The sequence below is a fragment of the Ursus arctos genome, unplaced genomic scaffold (assembly GCF_023065955.2).
Source record: "Ursus arctos isolate Adak ecotype North America unplaced genomic scaffold, UrsArc2.0 scaffold_8, whole genome shotgun sequence".
In the NCBI taxonomy this organism is placed as follows: Eukaryota; Metazoa; Chordata; class Mammalia; order Carnivora; family Ursidae; genus Ursus; species Ursus arctos.
The window spans coordinates 22,067,976-22,086,600 of NW_026623100.1; the positions used below are offsets into that span (position 1 = coordinate 22,067,976).

Below are 18,625 nucleotides of genomic sequence, written 5' to 3' on the forward strand. Positions count from 1 at the left end.
TGGTTGAGTTTTTAGAGCTAGGACCTGTTAAGTCATGCGTACTGCTTGTTTCTTTCCAAAGGACATTCATGTGATCAAGAATAAAATGTTCACGGTAGTCTCACTGTTTTTTTTTAACGCTCATCTCCGTTTCAGATGTTACAAGAACGGTTCCGGGAATTTGCCCGAGACACCGGGAACATTGGGCAGGAGCGTGTGGACACGGTCAATCACATGGCCGATGAACTCATCAACTCTGGACATTCAGATGCTGCCACCATCGCTGAGTGGAAGGATGGGCTCAACGAAGCCTGGGCTGACCTCCTGGAGCTCATTGACACGAGAACACAGATTCTCGCCGCCTCCTATGAACTGCACAAATTTTACCACGACGCCAAGGAGATCTTTGGGCGCATCCAGGACAAACACAAGAAACTCCCCGAGGAGCTTGGGAGAGATCAGAACACAGTGGAGACCTTACAGAGAATGCACACCACATTCGAGCATGACATCCAGGCTCTGGGCACTCAGGTGGGTCAGGGAGCCACCCAGGGTGGCGGGGAGCGTCTTTGTGCATCTTTGAGCGTCTCTGTTCGTTCCTTGGCTCCTCAAAACATGCCTCCAAGAATTGCCCACATTCAACACACACACACACACACACACACACACACACACACACACAGTTAAAATGCTCCATTTGGGAGAGCTCAGTCCGTGAAGGTCACAGTTTGCTGCATGCGCAGACATCATTAAGTAACCATCCCTACGATTAAAACAAACCCAGACGTACATGCAAACATTTGCCAGTTCTAGACCGTCTCCACACACATTTGTATTATGTTAGCGTAGTCACCCGAATCATTTCCACAATAATATCTTATTATTCTCCATCCACCAGGATCTGAGTTATAGGTCCGGAAAGAGAGAAAACAAGAGTCTAATGTTTTAATACGCCTGGTCTCCCCGCTCCCCCAGTCCAATATGGCTGACACAAAGACTTTCTTTAAAAGATGCTTGACAGAATGATAACAGCTCAGCAGTGAGAACCTGGAGTATAATCACTCTTTAGTTCACTCCCCAATCTCTGCACAGTTTCTTGTTCAGTCTTATGACTTGTAAATGAAAACTCAATTGTATCTTTTTCTCCTCAACTTCATGGTCCTGGAGAAGAAGCCAGTTTCACTGAAGATACCAGCCCGGAGTACATTAGGAGGGTTGTTCTTGTCTGTCAGGAGCGCATTGGTAACCTAGGGCGCAGGCATCAGCAGACTCCTTCTGTAGAAGTGCAGATGGTAACTATTTTCAGCCTCATGGGACACATGGTCCCCCTTGCAAATCCTCAGCTCTGCCGTTACAGCATAGGCGGCCCTAGACAATACGAAATGAAGGGGCATGGCTATGGAACAGTCAATCTTGATTTATGGAAGCACGCGGCCCCGCTTTGACTGTGGGCTGACCCCGTTCCAGTGCCATCGGCCTTACCAGTCTTCCGTGTAGTTTGGAGTTTGTTCTCTGGAGGGACCACCTTTACCACTATTGTCTTCTCCCCTACCTTTAATTGGCTCCTTCTAGAGACTGATAGATCACAGCTGGAGCTCCGTGCAGATTAAGTGACTTCAGTATTTCCACCAAGGAAGTAGAAGGTATGGAGGGAATATTTAAATAGAGGTACTTGGAGTGGCCGAGGGTCTGCATGAAGCAGAATTTAGTAGGGTCCACTGTGTATCGTAAGGATTTCCAGTCTTTCCTTCAGAGCTGGTGGACTTCCCAGCTCTGTGACAACTTGCCATTCAATTTGTCTTTGTTTCTGTTCCCTAATGCTTTGAGGCTTGAGATGTTGTTTGCAAGATGTATGCTCCCATGAGAGCTCTGAACGTGTTCTGTAACTGTTGTTACATTAAAAGGGCTTGGGGGACCTTGTGGAATGCCTCCAGGCAGAGCTAGAACAAACCTTACGTCAGTAGGTCTTTCCTGCACCTGTAAAATCACTTCGTTTTTAGAACTTCAAGAGACTCCAGAGATGATGGAGTTGTTCTCTTGTTTTCTTCATTAAACCCCTCCACCTGGTGAGCCTCAGACTGCTGAGGGCACCCATCTCATCTGGAGGGAGGGCAGGAGTCCACTGCCTCCCATCTTGAGAGTCTCCGCCTCACCGTACCTGCTGGACGAGGCCATTTACAATTCTAGAAGTATGCGTGCCCCTCCTGCAAATACAGACTCAGCCCAGGTTTCTGGTAACAGCATTAGAGGGAGGCCCTTGGGGCAGGCTCCCAGAAGCCGGTGGTGTGTCCTTCCCCGTCATTTAACTCTTGTGCCAGCCCACTCTCCACTCTGCATGGGAGCCATAGTAGTGGTCTTCAGTGACTTCTCAGAGCAGTAGTTCATTTGTGTGGGGAATTTTCACTTTTGCCAATCCTCCGCCATCTTGTTTTTGTTTGTTTCCTTGGGGGTTTTTTGTTTGTTTTTGGTTTTTTTGAGAACAAATTAAAAACAACCAGTGGGACAAGGAAAGGGGTTTTTTTGTTTCGTTTTGTTTTTAATTGTGGGGAAAGCTTTGGTTAGTCATATAGAAAATTAGTTTTTCAAATAATTTCCTAGGAACTTGCTTGTTGTACTTTGAATTATACCTGAGTCACAGTCATGGAAGATTTCCAGAAGCGAGGATATGGAAATCAAACCATCACGGAAAACAAACCCCATTGATTGTTCTTTGCATCTGTTGCAGAAATTTGTTTTCCTTGTATGCCACTGCCTAAAGTCCTTCTGTGTGGTGGGGGTCAATATCCAGCTCCCTGAAAGCACCGGTGTGGTCCAGCCTTCCCTCTTCTCCCCACGTACGGCCCCCAGCTGGCATCTGTCAGCATTCTCCCCTCACAGGCCTCTCAAGGCTCCCGTAGTCTGGGATGACACCTGTCTGCGGACTGTGATCACACAGCCTCAATAAATGAAGGCTGGGTGTGTATTTCTCCTATATGTGTGTTTTTAATCAGATGTCATCTACAGCATGGCGCTACTAAAACGTAAAAGAAGGAAATCTAAAAATATAAAATAGCCAGTTACGACTTTCTCTTGTAAAGGCCTATCTCCCTTCCACGCCTCGCCCCAGAAAGGTGAAAGCCGGTCCTTGTTTTTCCCCCTTTATGTCTCAGAAAGTAGATATTAGGTGCAGTGTCTACACTTTGCTTTTTTCTGCAGAGCCATCCTCCTGGAACACTCGGCACGAGTGTTCTTTTTCATCCCTGCGGAAGAGGCTCCTGTATGCATGTCCCATCACGAATGTCACCAGATTCTCACTGGTGGACCTTTATTTTCAGTCTTCTGCTTTTACAGACGTTGCTGCATAAATAATGTGTCTTTCATTTCCTCTATGTGCATAACTATGTAGGATAAATTCCCCAAAGTGGAATCACAAAATCAAAAGGTACCTGCGTTTGTAATTTTGACGCATCGTGCCTGTGCCTTCCACGGGAGCGGTAGTGCGCTGTCCTTTCAACAGTCAGATCCACTCATGACAAACTACAGTGTCTCCACGGAGCATCTCTCCCTGAGGCCCATGTGCACTTGCTGGTCTGCAGAGTTTTTAGTGAAATTTGGCTAGTGAAAATTCCACCTTCTTGGATGTCAGTCAGTTTTTTGAGCTATATTAGATGATATATTTTTGTTTTTCAACTTGAACTGGCCCATGTAAGATCTCTTACAGCAACATCACGTAACAATGGGAAACTTGTTTTCAAACTGAGTTCTTCATGGTAGTTCCTTGTTCATGATGTTTAAAAAAAAAAAAAATCCGTACCCTGCAGGAGCTGGTTGCATGTTGATTTTTTGAATATGTCTGCATATGTACCCTCGGCTTTCTGTACCATCTTTATATCCCAGGCCCCCTCCAGGACACCTGACCAAGGTCTCCTGCCTGCATTCCGGTAGCATTTCATTTGTCTTCTCATTTGCACTGAACTCTGTCATGCAGTTCGGTACATTTATACTAAACTTGGATTTTTCCGATGTGGATCTCTTGTGCGCTTCTTGTGAACTGCTTGGGGTGTACGGGCCCCAGGCTGACTCGGTGTTCTCATTAGTGTAGAACAGCGTGTGGTGTGCATGGAGGCAGTGGTGGGGCAGTGGAGAGAATGCCCACCCATCTGAGCTGACTCGTCTCCCCTGTGGCTTTACAGGTGAGGCAGCTCCAGGAGGACGCAGCCCGTCTCCAGGCAGCCTATGCAGGTGACAAGGCTGATGACATCCAGAAGCGGGAGAATGAGGTCCTGGAAGCCTGGAAGGCCCTGCTAGACGCCTGTGAGGGCCGCAGGGTGCGGCTGGTGGACACTGGGGACAAGTTCCGCTTCTTCAGCATGGTGCGTGACCTCATGCTGTGGATGGAGGATGTCATCCGGCAGATCGAAGCCCAGGAGAAGCCCAGGTAACTCGCCTGGCCTCCTGGGTGGGAGGATGGCCCGCCTGCTGACCCTGGGGGATTGTTAGAGGGATCTTCTAGAAAGAACCAGGGGCCAGAGCTGGGGTGCCAAGGGGTTTGGGGGCAGCCTCCATTGCCTCTGTTGTCTGCAGCACACAGTTACCAGGGAACCAGGCACAGTGCTGTCCAACCCTCTCTCCTACCCCCGTGCTCCACATTCCCTCCTGCCTTCCTGCCCTTTCTCTGGGCCTCATGCTTCAAGCATTCACATACCTTGGGCATGACTAGCTCTCCCTCATCATTGGAATTGAGTTCTTTTTCTGTGTCTGAGATTAAAAACCACTGTATCCCTTTTCACATGCATTACCAAAGGTGTCTCTTATCCTCACCATCTGCTTCAGTGGTGTCTCGAGATGATTATTTACTATTTCTTCCATATCTTCTCTCTGGCCGTGTTTGCTGCGAGGCAGTGAAGAGTGGCTAAGAGATGAACGGGCCGGCACATACACAGCCTCCAGCTTCACCCCTGCCAGCGCCAGCCCCCGCTGTAATTGAGAAAAAATCTTGTATTACTGGGTATATAAAAAGCAGTTGTATTTCCCAGATCAGGACTTCAGGTTTTGATTCATGAGAAGGTCTCACAGCTCTACAGTTGTCAATTTCCAAGCTGGTTCTGGCTCTGTGTGCCTCTTCATGCCTGAATAAGAGGGCGATACCAGCTGCTCTTTGGAACACACATGTCCTGAACCTTTGGCCCTAACTCATGAGGGTATTAAAGTTTGAACAGAAATCCAGTGGCTTTTCTGGCACCTGCCTGGCAACCATTTTGAATTAGTAAATGCATGTCCCTGCACGTGTGCGTGCACCGCACACACACACACACACACACACACACACACACACACACAAGAATCGGAGAAGCCTTATTCCAAATGTTAGGTTGCATTGCTGGTCCTGAATCAGACCTGAAAGATATATTGTGCTGTTGAATGATTTCCTGCAAGTTAATTATGTGTTTTGAAACCTACATGTTTATTTGGAAAGCTTGATCTCCTAAATGGGTACTATTTGTCTCATTTTAGGGACGTATCATCTGTTGAACTATTAATGAATAATCACCAAGGTATCAAAGCTGAAATCGATGCTCGTAATGACAGTTTCACAACCTGCATTGAGCTTGGGAAATCCCTGCTGGCGAGAAAGCACTATGCATCTGAGGAGGTAGGACGGCTCTTGGCTTTAGGGCCCCAGAGTGAATGCAGACAGCCTTAAGATGTAAGATGACTTTATGTTGTCAGTATGTATGCATGACAGGGAAATATATATGTCTTCATATGCATGTATGCTTACACTTATTTTGAAATTCTTTGCTCCTCTCCCTTGTGTGGGGGATAGTTACACTAGAACAGCCTAGGCACAAAAGACCATTTCTGCAGTTCCATCCTTTGTCACCTCCTCCATCAGTACTCACACTGGGTGGCATCCCTTTTCTGTCTAATTCTAGTTATGGTGATGGTAATGAAGAGAGACGTGATGCGTTAGCACGTGGCCCCCTTGCAGGGGTAAGGTGTTCTCTCAGAGAGGTTAGGGCTTTGCTCCCCTCACTGTCCATCTCTTCCTGGGCATGTTCGCTGTATGGAGCCCCAGAATCTGGAGGGGGCTCAGAGCATGGTTGGCCTCCTCACGACAGCAGCTTTGGGTGGAGCCCAGCCTTCCTCTCAGCCCCTTCTGGAAGGCATGTTGCCATATTTTTCTCTCTGGTACATAAATAGACTGAGTAGTCCTTAGGTACTCCCTGGTTTAGCAGTGGTCTCTACAGAAAATGTATTTTCCTTGGGCAAAGTGACCCATCAAGGGGAAGGCTAGAAGGATGTGGTACAATCTGTTAAGATGTCCCTGTTGTCCTCCTTTTCTTACAGATCAAGGAAAAGTTACTGCAGTTGACGGAAAAGAGAAAAGAAATGATTGACAAGTGGGAAGACCGATGGGAATGGTTAAGACTGAGTAAGGACCTACTTAATCTTTTCTTCCTTTTTGGGTGTCCATTGACCACATGCAAGTTTAGTTTGCTGCTATGATTTGATATGATGTTATCACGTAGTGATTTTTGGTGTTCTAAATGCTTCTTTCTTAATGCCCTAGTTCACCATTTCATGCTAAGTATTTTTAAGTAGTTCCCTGTGGCATATGCGTTATTTTTTATCCCCGGATTGATCTCAGTGTTGTAAGTGGGATTGAGGTGGTCTTCAGGAACAGCATGGAATGACAATTCGGTGTCCCTCTGGGAGACTCCAGCTTGAAGTCCCCTCCTCCTCTAGTTATCTTTAAGAGGAATTACTACTGCAGTCAAGAAGGTAGAAAGTTGGCCTGATTAGGTCTTATATCTTGTGCTCTTAATAGAAGGTTTGTAACTTTATAAAAGCTACCAACTATGAAGATTTTGCAATGAGCTGGGCATTATTCTAAGTGTTGTATATATTTTTCTGTATTTACTCCCCAAGGGGACCCTCTGAGGTAGATTCTAATTTTAATCTGGTTTTATAAAGGGATCTGTGAGCTACCACAGTTTATAACATGCAGTACTGGGACTAGCATCTCGTAGTAGGTATGAACACTGAAGCTAGCCCAGCTCGAGCATTATGTATCATGCTTCGCCATGCTGCGTGTGGGGCTCGGGGCTCTGTTAGTGTAATAGAACCCCGTTCTCAGACACCAGGGGTACTCACTGGAAACAGACTCTGGGGGGCCTTGTCTAAAAGGTTTGTAAAATGCGTAAGGAAGGCCCCTCACCCTTTTGGGCTAGAACCAAATCCTGCTCTTAACCGTTCTTTGGATGAGAATTTGGTGTATAAATTTTGAGAATTCCCAGGGCACGTTCACTTCAGCAAAGCCTGTGTTGCTCCGCACTGTGACCTAGGCCCCAGGTTGTGTGCTGGGCATGCGCGATGAGGGGGTGAGTCCCTCATGCATCGGTGGCGTCTTCTCCTTGTGGCCTTGGCGAGGGCGGCCAGACTGCTGAAGAGAGGCAGCCAGCAGCTCCTGGGGATGCTGATGCTGCCCGCAGTCCATGTCTCACCCCTGTGGCCCCAAGCATCACCTTTTATGATGGAGCGAAAATGAATGCTGGCCACGGTGCAAAGCTGGCCAAGTTCTGACCTGCCCCTCCCTCCACTGTGGTGGACGTCCTGCTGTTTTTCCTCATATGTGGGGGAACAGAACAAAGAAAGCAGAAGCCTCAGCCCATATTGTCCCTACTTTCTAGAGTGTCCCCTATATCCTTTCCTCCCTCTCATTCCCCCCAAAGTAAAACCTACAGCTACCACCCCGGGAAGGGCGGTTGGTGGATGAATGCCTGCTTCGTCAGCGTGGTCTGGTTGTATGTAGACTGAATTCCTTCAGGGCCCTGAAGCTTACCTCGCTGAAGTGGGGCCGAGTGAGTAGAGCATACCTTCTGGGCCTGTACCGAGCACTGTCTGCTGTAGCCCCTGTCCACATGCGGCTCTTGAGAACGCGAAACGTGGCCGGTCCAAACTGAGATGTGCTATACGTATAAAATGCGTATCAGATTTCAAAGACAGAAGGAAAAGAAGTCCCGTCTCGTTTTTTTTTTATATCGCTTACATGTTGAAATGCTAGTTTGATCTGTCGGGTTATCTAAAATATCCTTGGTAAGTTCATCTGTTTGTTTTAAAATTTCACCTGTTTATTTTCTGTGTGGCTACTAGAAAAGCTAAAGTTGGATATGTAGCCCGCGTCACACTTAGGCAGGACAGCGCTGATCTGGGCTGTAGACTGGCCATGCGGGCAGCTGCCTCCAGAGGGCAGCGCCATCCCCGACGGCCAGGCCCCCCTGCTGGCCCACACTCACTCTTGGTACCCTGTGCAGTTTTGGAGGTCCACCAGTTCTCACGGGACGCCAGTGTGGCTGAGGCCTGGCTGCTCGGACAGGAGCCCTACCTATCCAGCCGAGAAATAGGCCAGAGTGTGGACGAGGTGGAGAAGCTCATCAAGCGCCACGAGGCTTTTGAGAAGTCTGCAGCCACCTGGGACGAGAGGTTCTCCGCCCTGGAGAGGCTGACGACGGTAAGTGGCCGCGGGGTGCTGGCGGTGCTTTGCCTTTCTGTTCTCTGGGGCAGCTTCTTCCTGTCCGCCTCCTAGACCAGAGAGTTCATGTTATTGCTGTTGTGAGAAGCAGTGAGGACTTTGCTGAGACTGGCTGTTCTCTTGGTACAGAACCTGGGGAGACTGTCCGGGGCTGCTGCTCCCTCAGTTACTTCCTGCGTACCTAGATTTGTGATCAGTTTTGTATCAGCCACCTGCCTGGGAATTGATTGATTGGGGTTTGCTTTTCTCTTTTGATCTGCCTTTCCTCTTCTATCTCATAGGAGCTTTGGTTTGTAGGGGAGCTTAGCCTTACGGTTTCATTCAGATTTTCAGAATTAGAATTTCTGTCAAGTAGTAGCTGGATCCTAGACCATTGAGAATTGTCCCCATTCTCGATCATTCCTTCGGTCGCCACTAAATTAAAGCTTTAGAATAAGGCTTGCTCACTGGCGTGTCCTCTCCTATGACACTTGGACTTCTGGCAGAAAGCTGATTCTCTGTGGTCGACAAAAACGGAGTTCTTTCCAAGTTCTGCAGTTCTAGGAATTTAAAATATATCTGCATACTTGTGTGTTAAACGGAATAGTTTTAGTGCATACATACTGCTCGTGAAATGGCTTAGTTTCAGCTAGGCCACTCTGGCTTTTTTTTATGTGTTATTCGGGTTGGGGCTGAACACAGACACCTACTGCAGCACAGGAAGCCTCCTTGAGAATTATTGCAACTCTTTCTCAATGGTGTTTGAGCTCGGATGGGAAGTCCAGTGTGGACCGTCATGCTCAGGTGCTTGCTTCCCAAGCAAAGTTGAGAGCTGCAGAGTTCATTTAGAAGTTAAACCCAGGGTCCCGGGGGGACACTGGAGTAGACCTGCGTTGCCACTCAGGTGTGTTTAGGGTTATAAACTTAGGGTTATAACCCTAAACTTCCTGTAGTTTAGGGTTATAGCTGCAGTTCCTGTGACCCCAGTGCCATCTTGCTGGGTATTAGACCTCCTGCTTATCCAGTGTGATCCAGGGTCGAAAACTGAGGCAGGAGGGCTTTCTGGGTCCCTCGAGAATCCTTTCCTTAAAAGAGGCAGAGTTTGGGGCTCTGCTGAACATTGCCATGTTTTCTCTCAGTTGGAGTTACTGGAAGTGCGCAGACAGCAAGAGGAAGAGGAGAGGAAGAGGCGGCCGCCCTCTCCCGAGCCGAGCACGAAGGCTTCTGAGGAGACTGAGTCCCAGCAGCAGTGGTGAGTCAGGCAGCCTGCACTGCTCGAGTCTCAGCTTCACTGGCAAGTGAGGTTCGGGGAGCATCTTTGCTAGCTTGTGCTATGCCAGGCCTCACATGCCCTTCCTGTTAATTCTGTAGAGTACTTTGAATCTGTGTAGTCACCCCCAGATGACATTGGAGAACACTGACTTGTCTGCAGCCATATTGCCGTGTAGGCGGCAGAAGTGGAGTGTAGACACTGCCTGCACGCACACACACTCAGAATTTCCATGTGACTAAATGCATGGCGTGAACCACTCGGATTTCAGGCCACTGATTATGTGGTGCTGCTTTTTGAAAGTTCTTCACATAAAGAAGAAATTATTATCTATTTCTGAAAAACTAATAATTGTGCTGTGGTAAGAGCCCCATGCCAGCCCTGAATGCTGCCTGTACTGGGGGGAGAGGTCATGCTTGTGGTCTTACTCTCTACCTAGAGTTGGTTTGCAACACTTGGAAAGTCCTTAAAAAGAAATTACGTTATGTAAAAGGGGCTTGCATATGCTTTTCTGATAGAAACTCTGTAATAAAATTGAGTGATGTTATTTTCCCTCATCCTCTCTGTTTTTCTCTTTTTCCTCCCCTTCTTTCCCTTCCCCTTCCCTCCTCTGCCCTCCTTCTCCACTTTACCTCACAGGGATACTTCAAAAGGAGAGCAAGTTTCCCAGAACGGTTTGCCGGCTGAACAGGGATCTCCACGGGTTAGTTACCGCTCTCAAACCTACCAAAACTACAAAAACTTTAATAGCAGACGGACAGCCAGTGACCAGCCGTGGTCTGGACTGTGAAGTTCACTACCATTTGTCAAGAACCACTCTTTCCAAATCCTGTTGGTTTGACCTTTTGGCTTCCACTCACCCACAGTGTTAAAATTTTCCTTAATTCATAGGCTTCCTTGGTTTCATATTTGTTTGCATTTAATTCATGTTTATTTGAGTCTTTTAACTGATGGATGCTCAGTTGCCTTAAAGCAACATACTTACTTTTTGTTTATTGTGAGCTTTTTACTTTATTAAGATTTTACAGCGAAAGCCTTACATGAGTAATTGAAATTAAATGAGATTACAGCAAAATGAAGAAGAAAGCTAGAATCCGACAGGTATGACACATCCAGTTATACTAACAGGGTGTAATACTGCGCTACACATACCCCCCCCCCCTTTACAGATGTCATTAACCTGCCATAGCTTAATAGTAACTAGGAAGACTGGTGTATAAGGAAGGAGATTCTCAGTACTAAGATTAAAACCTTAAGTCAGCTGTGTCACATTCCACAAAGGATGCATTTACTAATTGAAAACAAAAAAAGGCGGGGGTGGTGGAGATGGATCTACTTGGGAAGCTCTGTTAATTTTAGGCAGACTCTGAAATGATTTTGAGACCCTTGAATTATTACTTTTTCCGAACGAGTTCCTCTCATTTTTTTCTGCCAAGACCTGAACTGAGAGATTCTGAGCTTACTTGCAGCAAGTAACGCAGCCAGCCTCAGGAGTGAAATGCCCGCTGACCCTGCCACCACCTTTGTCTTGGTCACTGTCGGCACCGCCATGACGCCCAGCATGGCAGGTGGTAGCAGTTCTCAGCATGTTCCGGAAGCCTGCCTACCAGACTTCTGGGCCTCTCCATTCAGTCGATGACTTCAGGGTGTCAAACTGTTTAAATTTTTCAAACAAACGGAACAAAAGCCATTCTGGTTCACCCTGATTACTTGAATGATGCACTTGGTGGACCAGCCCTAGGAGCCGTTGGACACCGCCTGGCTTCAGAAGTAATTTAGCGTCTGTGTAGACAGAAACTCCATTGTATGTCTCGTACAGATCTTCTCATTTATTTTTCATTTCCTTATGACTTTTTTGTGGGGTTCTCCAGTAAGGAGTCTTTTAGAATGGCATTTATCAGACCACCAGCAGGGATTGAAAATGTTTTAACAGAAATTCTATTCCTTAGGAATAAAAGCTTATGAAAGAGGTGATTTCCTGGTACTGATACAGAACAAAACCAAATCCATACTACATCCAAGCCTTGTGAGACAGTCACTTGCTCATTTGCCATATTTAGATGTTAGTGGAATCAGAAACCTGTTTTGATATGTGTTTTCCATGAGTTAAGTCTTGATTTGTCTTTTCATTTCATGATGCATGTCTTTTTTTTTCTTTTGTCAGGATAACATCATATAGCATCTTGTTTGTTTTTCCTTATTTCTATGTACATATCTATCTACTTGCGACTGTAGATGGGTATATAGATAGATGCCAAGCTTCTTATGTTCTGGGGGTAGTGTGCACCATTATTGGGTCTCTGCCTTAAAACACACCAAAATTCATTTTAGAAAAAAACTGCTTTATCTTTGGTCATTAGGGAGCCCTGATGTGTGTTTCTGGCTCCAGATTCTGTGTCATTGATCTATATGTATATATGTGATGTTTCCATATATATATATATATGTTTAAATTTTATATCATCTGGAATGATAACCAATTTTATGCTTTTTGTATTTAGAAGACCAAAAAAAAAGAGAACAAAAACATAAGCACACAGAAAGAGTGCAATGATGTTTTTGGCATTTGTTCTCATGCCTATTTTTATCTAGATTTTTAAATTGTAGCTTGCCAGAACAAGTTTTTTATTATAATTGGATTGGAAGAAGAAAAGCCTTTTCGTTCTTTTGAGTTGTGGTGCAGAGACTCAAGTTAATGAACTTGAAAATAGTGTTGCTTCGTGCACTTTGTGCACCAATCAGGTGTTTCTTGTGCTACTAGTTGTCACGTTGCATTCGTGTTCACCTCCTGATTTAAAGATCTCAGGTGTACCCAGCCACTAAAGCACTGTGGACTAATCGCTAAAGAGAAGCAACATGGGGTGGGGGTGGGGCGGAGATTCACATGTACGATCACAGCACTATGATTTGCTTTTGATGTTTGTCTCTAGTGGTGTGTTGTCTGTTGGCATGCTTAAGCACATGTCCATTAAAAATCATTTTGTTCCTTTTATTTTCCTTGTTTTCTTGGTTTAGTGATTCATTTGCATAAACATTAATTATCTTTGCATACTGGTTTGGGGTTTTCTCTTTCCTTCTAACTCTAAAGAAAAAAATTTTTGCTGCAGAATTTCCCCCAGAAGAGGCTTCCCTGGCCTTCGCCCACCTTGAAGTCTGACCCAGTGCTATAAACGTTAGCCTGTTCCCAGCAGACGCTGCTCCGTCCAGGTCACTGCTGTCACTAGCAGTTTTCAAGACACAGCTGCAGCACTAATTTTTTTTTAACCTGGTTTCTATACACACTAACCCTATGTCTCCCTAGACTCACACCTGGCACAGGCCTTTCAGACCAAACTCACACTTCCTTCCCACCAGAAGTTTCCTGAAATTCCACACTAGAACAGATTTGTCAACTTTAAAATCCACTCACTTTGTTTGGACTCAGGGTTTTGTTTTTTTGGTGGTTATTTCCCCTCCTGCATCTCTCCTTTAAAAGTAAAAGGAAAGAGAAATATTGAAATAGCCTGTTGCTCATAAGCACATGTCTACAGGGTGTCCCTTACGAGGCCAGGATAATCACATGTCCACCCCCCCCCCCTTCCCCATGCCTTCCTTGCCCTGAAAGTCCATTTTCCACATTGCTATGTGGGTAAAGGGTTCCAGTCAAAAACACCCTTAAATTGCAAAGCCTCTGGTCTTACCCTAAACCCTGATGCTGACAGTGGTAGTTTGTACAGATGGAAGAGGAACTCGTGACTCCCGCCCCGCCACTTAGATAAGGCCTAAACGAGTGATCCTGTTCCTGAGAGTTGACATATCTGAGTGTTGAAGCAGTGGTGGTCATTCTCCCATTTCTCCCGTTGAAGTTGTTGCTGCTAACTTGTCATTCTGGTTCTGGGCAGCAGTGGTGGGGGACGTATCTAATGAACGTTGCCATTGACACCTCCATGTTTGTCCGTGTATGAGGGGTGCAGGTTGTCTGTAATCCACTAAAGCGTCAGCCACACCCAGCTTTAGTAACTTGCTAATCCTGAGCCCTGGGTGTATCAGCCGGGGCCGCGACAGTTAATGGTACACAGTTGATGGTACACAGGCTGAAAGCGATAATGAACCGAGACCCTACTGCATTTCCAAAGCCGAAAAGCCCTGAGGGTCACAATATAAATGAGCTTGGGAAGGAACAGCTCCCGAAGACGTCTCCAGCCTGACGGTCAGAGCCGCGGGAAGCCTGGCTGTGTCTGGGCTTTCTCGTCTCAGTGCAGCAAGGCACCGTGATCAACCAACACGTGATGGGGAAGGCCCTGGTTCTGTCTGTGTTTGGGGGTAAATAGCCGTGTGGTGTTGAGTGACTGTGATTGGCTTTTCCAGCTCCTTTAACACAAACTACAACCCACTCACGATACAACTCCGGCAGATGTGGTTAAATTGATGTTTGTTGACTTGCCTCATTTCCTTCCAGCTCTTAAGTTCCAAAGTCTAACTGGGATGGTAGATGTGAAATGCATGATTGTCGTCCTAATTTCTGCATGTGTTTATGACAATGTGTTGGGGGCGGGGGAGGGGAGCCAGAGAGCATTTTTAGAAACCGGAGGTCTTTCCCTGTCTTACTCTGGGGGAATGCTGTGTGGTTCTGATAGCGTTGTCTATCGGTCTGTTTGTGAATGCCCTTTCGCTTCAACTTGCAGCTCTTGTGGTGGCGTCCCTGATTGTAAGGTGGCTGCTGTGTAACATCCACTCTCTCATATTTAATACGTGTGATTGGTACTGTCGTCTTTTTGTTCTCAAGTAACCCTAAGAGGAGATGATCTGAGTTACATTAGAGAAAATGGATTGATCCGAGGAACAGAGTGCAGTAAAACTCATCCTGGCATTTTGCTTTTCTCATTTCCCCATAAGCGGGCGGGCATTAATCCCTTCCCACCTTCTAATGTCCCTGGTGTCCAGCTGGCTTTGTGGGATGTTGCAATGGTTTTACTGTACTGCCTCGATCTGTGCCAGGCATTTATACACAGCCACGTGTGCGAGTCAGAGCGTATGTGGTCACCCCTGTGCCTCACGGGGCTCGCTAAATGGCCTCTCCCCTGTCCCTAGATGGCAGAAACGGTGGACACAAGCGAAATGGTCAACGGCGCTGCAGAGCAGAGAACAAGCTCGAAGGAGTCCAGCCCCATCCCCTCCCCCACCTCGGACCGCAAAGCCAAGACGGCCCTCCCGGCCCAGAGTGCCGCCACCTTGCCGGCGAGAACCCAAGAGACGCCTTCGGCCCAGATGGAAGGCTTCCTGAATCGGAAGCACGAGTGGGAGGCTCACAATAAGAAAGCCTCAAGCAGGTGAGAGCCGCGAAGGCTGAGGCAGTGAGATGGGAAGTCAGCCCGTTCAAGGTCGAGGCACCCGCTTGCCACTTGAAAAGCAGGGGAGTGTGCGCTTGTGAAGTCTATTTGTTCTTAGCTTCCTGGGCGTCACTTTTTTCTTGGGACTGACATTGGAAAGTGGGAGGGGAGTGCTTTTGACTCACTGAGAGAAAGGTTAATTAAGTGTGGATGGGAATAGCAAGAAGGGGCCTTGGTAATTCTTCCTGAGAAGAAATGTGCTAGGTGGGGGTTGAGCAATTTCCCCAAAGTGAAGTGTTCTTCCTTGTGGGATTTTTTTTTTTTCTTAAGACCTTCATTTCCCCGACCTTATCTCCATATCCGTGTTTATAGTCACTACTTCCCAACAAGCCCTACTTTTACTATCTCTATTTTATTATAAATAAAGAAATGGAGGCTCTGTGTGGTTAAAAAAAAACTCACCCTTTAGAAACCTGGTATATAGCATAGCCGGGGTGAAATTTGTATCTGATTCCAAAGCCAACATGCTTAACCAATAAACCGTTCGGCCTGGGACCACCATGTACAGTTGTGCAGGGTGTACATTAGACCAGGAAATCCCATCCACGTTGAGTACAACATAAATTTTTATGTTTAGGTAGTTGGCAGTACAGTGCCTTCTGATAAAAATCAGTACATCACGACAGTTTGCCGTATCATGGGGAAAAGGCTGTCTTTTTTCTGACTCATCCCGAGGTACTTCCAGTGCTAATGGCCCTGGATCTGCCTCCCTATCAGGTTGCCAAGCCCCATCAGGATTAAAACTGAGGTTGAAGAGCTAACTGTGTGAGGACAGGCATGTTTCAGATGAGGAGTCTGCCCTGTACAGCAGTACCACAAGAGGGAACTACAGCAAAGAGTACCAACACCAACAAAAGTCTTTCCGTCAGAACAAGAGTATTATGTAATAGAAGAGGGCGCCGTGTTTTTCCCCAAACACAGAGAAGTAGCCGTCAGTCACCTGCCACTGTAGGAATGTGGCCACCATCCCAGCAGTCCGTGGAGGAATTTTGTTCTCTTATCAAGTGTTAGCCGAATTTAGGAAAGGCTTTTAACAAGGGGTCATACCGTGTGGTGTATGGATCATTTGCGTATTAATCACATTCTTAATTCTGTAAGGGAGTGTGGTCTAGAACCCTCACCTTCCTTCCTTTACTGTTCAGGTCCTGGCACAATGTTTATTGTGTCATAAACAACCAAGAGATGGGTTTCTACAAAGATGCAAAGACGGCTGCCTCTGGAATCCCCTACCACAGCGAGGTCCCTGTGAGTTTGAAAGAAGCCATCTGTGAAGTGGCCCTTGATTACAAGAAGAAGAAACACGTGTTCAAGCTGAGGTGAGAGGGGCCCTGTTCTCGGTTGCCGAGAGTAGGTGTATTTTCACTCTCGGGGTTGGTTTTCCCAGGTACTGCGGTCAGCCGGTTCTTCCTCTCTGTCATTTAAAAAAAATCACCAGTGAACCTTGTGTAGTTTGTCATGTGTCTTGGTTAGGATCTTTCGGGACTGTGGCCAGTCAGCAGCCTCCCTGTGGTTAATGGCGCAGCTCAGCCTTGAAGAAAATGAGCTTTTGTTTTGATAAGCTGGAACTTACTGTTCCTTAAGACAAGGTGAGCTGTTCACATTTTAAGGGAAGCGTAGAAAAATAGTTTACCCATTTTTGTAGACTATCCCAATCCAGGAGATGCTGTTCTTTGCCCACAAGTTATCTGGAGCTGGGTCAAGTGAGTCATCCTGGAGCTGGATGGAGATAAACAGGAAGTGCATATGTGGGACCTGGGTCTCTGTGCTCCCCTGGCTTGCTCAGCGGTTGTTCCAGCTGCTTCTGGAACCATCTAGGTCCACATGTTTCTAGTTTGTAGAACACATACAGCTCCCCACAGAGTGGATCCAGGCTCAGAAGTTCTTATTAGACTTGGAAATGGGTGGAAAAGCCGGTTTATCTTGAAAAATGTAGTAAGTAAACGTGTCTGTGGTTAGAATGTTAATTAATTTAATACTAATTTGATCTGTTGTTTGGGGACCTGAAAAGCTTTGGTCTTGAGTTAAGACATTTGTGTCCTGTCAGTTGGAGTAGGCCATGGACTGCAAATAAGCATTTCAAAGGGTGTGACTTGAGCTCTTTGAAGGAGCATCGGAGGCAGGCTTTTCAGGACTTGGAACCCTTTACATTGTGTGAAACAAGGTGCAGACAGCCTGCCTGCCTCCTTCCTTCTCCCTCCATGCAGCTTCAGAGGGGCAGGGTTTTGGCAGAGGGCACTTACTCTCCTCCCCGCCAGGAACACCCCTTCCTCTGTACCGCAGTGAAGTGAATAAGTGAGCCCTCCAAGCCAGTGACTCTCCAGTGTCCTAGGGATGGCCTTCCGGATTAATTTCTTTTACTACCTATAGTGTAAGAAGAGAAATCTGGGATATCTTTTCTGTATGTCTGTTTAAAAATTCTGGTATTTGTAAATGTGGGGGATACAAGCTCTGCAGCAAAATTTCAAAAAGACTCATTTTTTTAAATTCCAGTTTAATCAACATACAGTATTTTATTAGCGTGCACGGTCTAGTGATTCCATGATTCTATACATGACCCCAGTGCTCATCATGATAAGTGTCCTCTTAATCCCCCTCACCTATTTCACCCAGCCACCCCCATCTCAAAAAATAGTTAAGGCTGGAGAGGGAGAGAGAATCTCAAGCCAACTCCATGCTGAGCGTGGACCCTGATGTGGGCTCGATCTCACGTAACCCTGAGTTTACAACCTGAGCTGAAACCAGGAGTCAGACGCTTAACTGACTGCGCCACTCAGGAGCCCCACTTCTTTATACATTTTGGATACTAACCCTTTATCGTGTATGTCATTTGCAAATATCTTCTCCCATTCACTAGGTTGTCTTTTAGTTTTGTTCATTGTTTCCTTTGCTGTGCAGAAGCTTTTTATTTGAAGTCCCAATACTTGATTTTTGCCTTTGCTCCCCTTGTCTCAGGAAACATATCTAGAAAAACGTTGCTACAGCTAATAGAGAAATTACTGCCTGTATTCTCCTCTAGGAAATTTTTTGATTTCAGGTCTCACATTGAGATCCTTAATCCATTTTGAGTTTATTTTTGTGTATGGTGTGAGAAAGTGGTTCAGTTTCATTCTTTTGCACGTTACTGTCCAGTTTTCCCAACAGCATTTTTGAAGAGACATTTTCCCCCATTGCATATTCTTGCTTCCCTTATCAAGGTTTAATTGACCATATAATTGTGGATGTATTTCTGGGTTTTCTGTTCTGTTCCATTGATCTATGTCTTTTTTTGTGCCCGAACCATACTGTTTTAATTACTACAGCTCTGTAATATAACTTGAAGTCTGGAATTGTGCTACTTCCCATTGTGTTGTTCTTTTTCAAGATTGCTTTGGCTATTCAGGGTCTTTTGTGGTTCCATACAAATTTTAGGATTGTTTGTTCTAGTTCTGTAAAAAATGCTTCTGGTGTTTTGATAGGGTTGCATTATCTGGACATTTTCACAGTATTTGTTTTCCCAGTCCATCAGCATAGAAT

General features: G+C 46.2%; 1 protein-coding gene across 6 annotated transcripts in view; it reads left to right on the top strand.

The window, feature by feature from the left end:
• SPTBN1 (spectrin beta, non-erythrocytic 1) overlaps positions 1-18,625 on the top strand; it is a 190,806-nt gene that overhangs the window by 166,936 nt on the left and 5,245 nt on the right. For all 6 annotated transcript variants that reach the window (XM_026485843.4, XM_026485863.4, XM_048222657.2 and 3 more), the window contains 9 exons: positions 136-510; positions 4,152-4,396; positions 5,473-5,611; positions 6,310-6,394; positions 8,277-8,473; positions 9,613-9,725; positions 10,383-10,446; positions 14,814-15,052; positions 16,255-16,428. In XM_026485843.4, the coding sequence (XP_026341628.1) occupies positions 136-510; positions 4,152-4,396; positions 5,473-5,611; positions 6,310-6,394; positions 8,277-8,473; positions 9,613-9,725; positions 10,383-10,446; positions 14,814-15,052; positions 16,255-16,428 (1,631 nt within the window). The remainder of the gene's footprint in view (positions 1-135; positions 511-4,151; positions 4,397-5,472; positions 5,612-6,309; positions 6,395-8,276; positions 8,474-9,612; positions 9,726-10,382; positions 10,447-14,813; positions 15,053-16,254; positions 16,429-18,625) is intronic.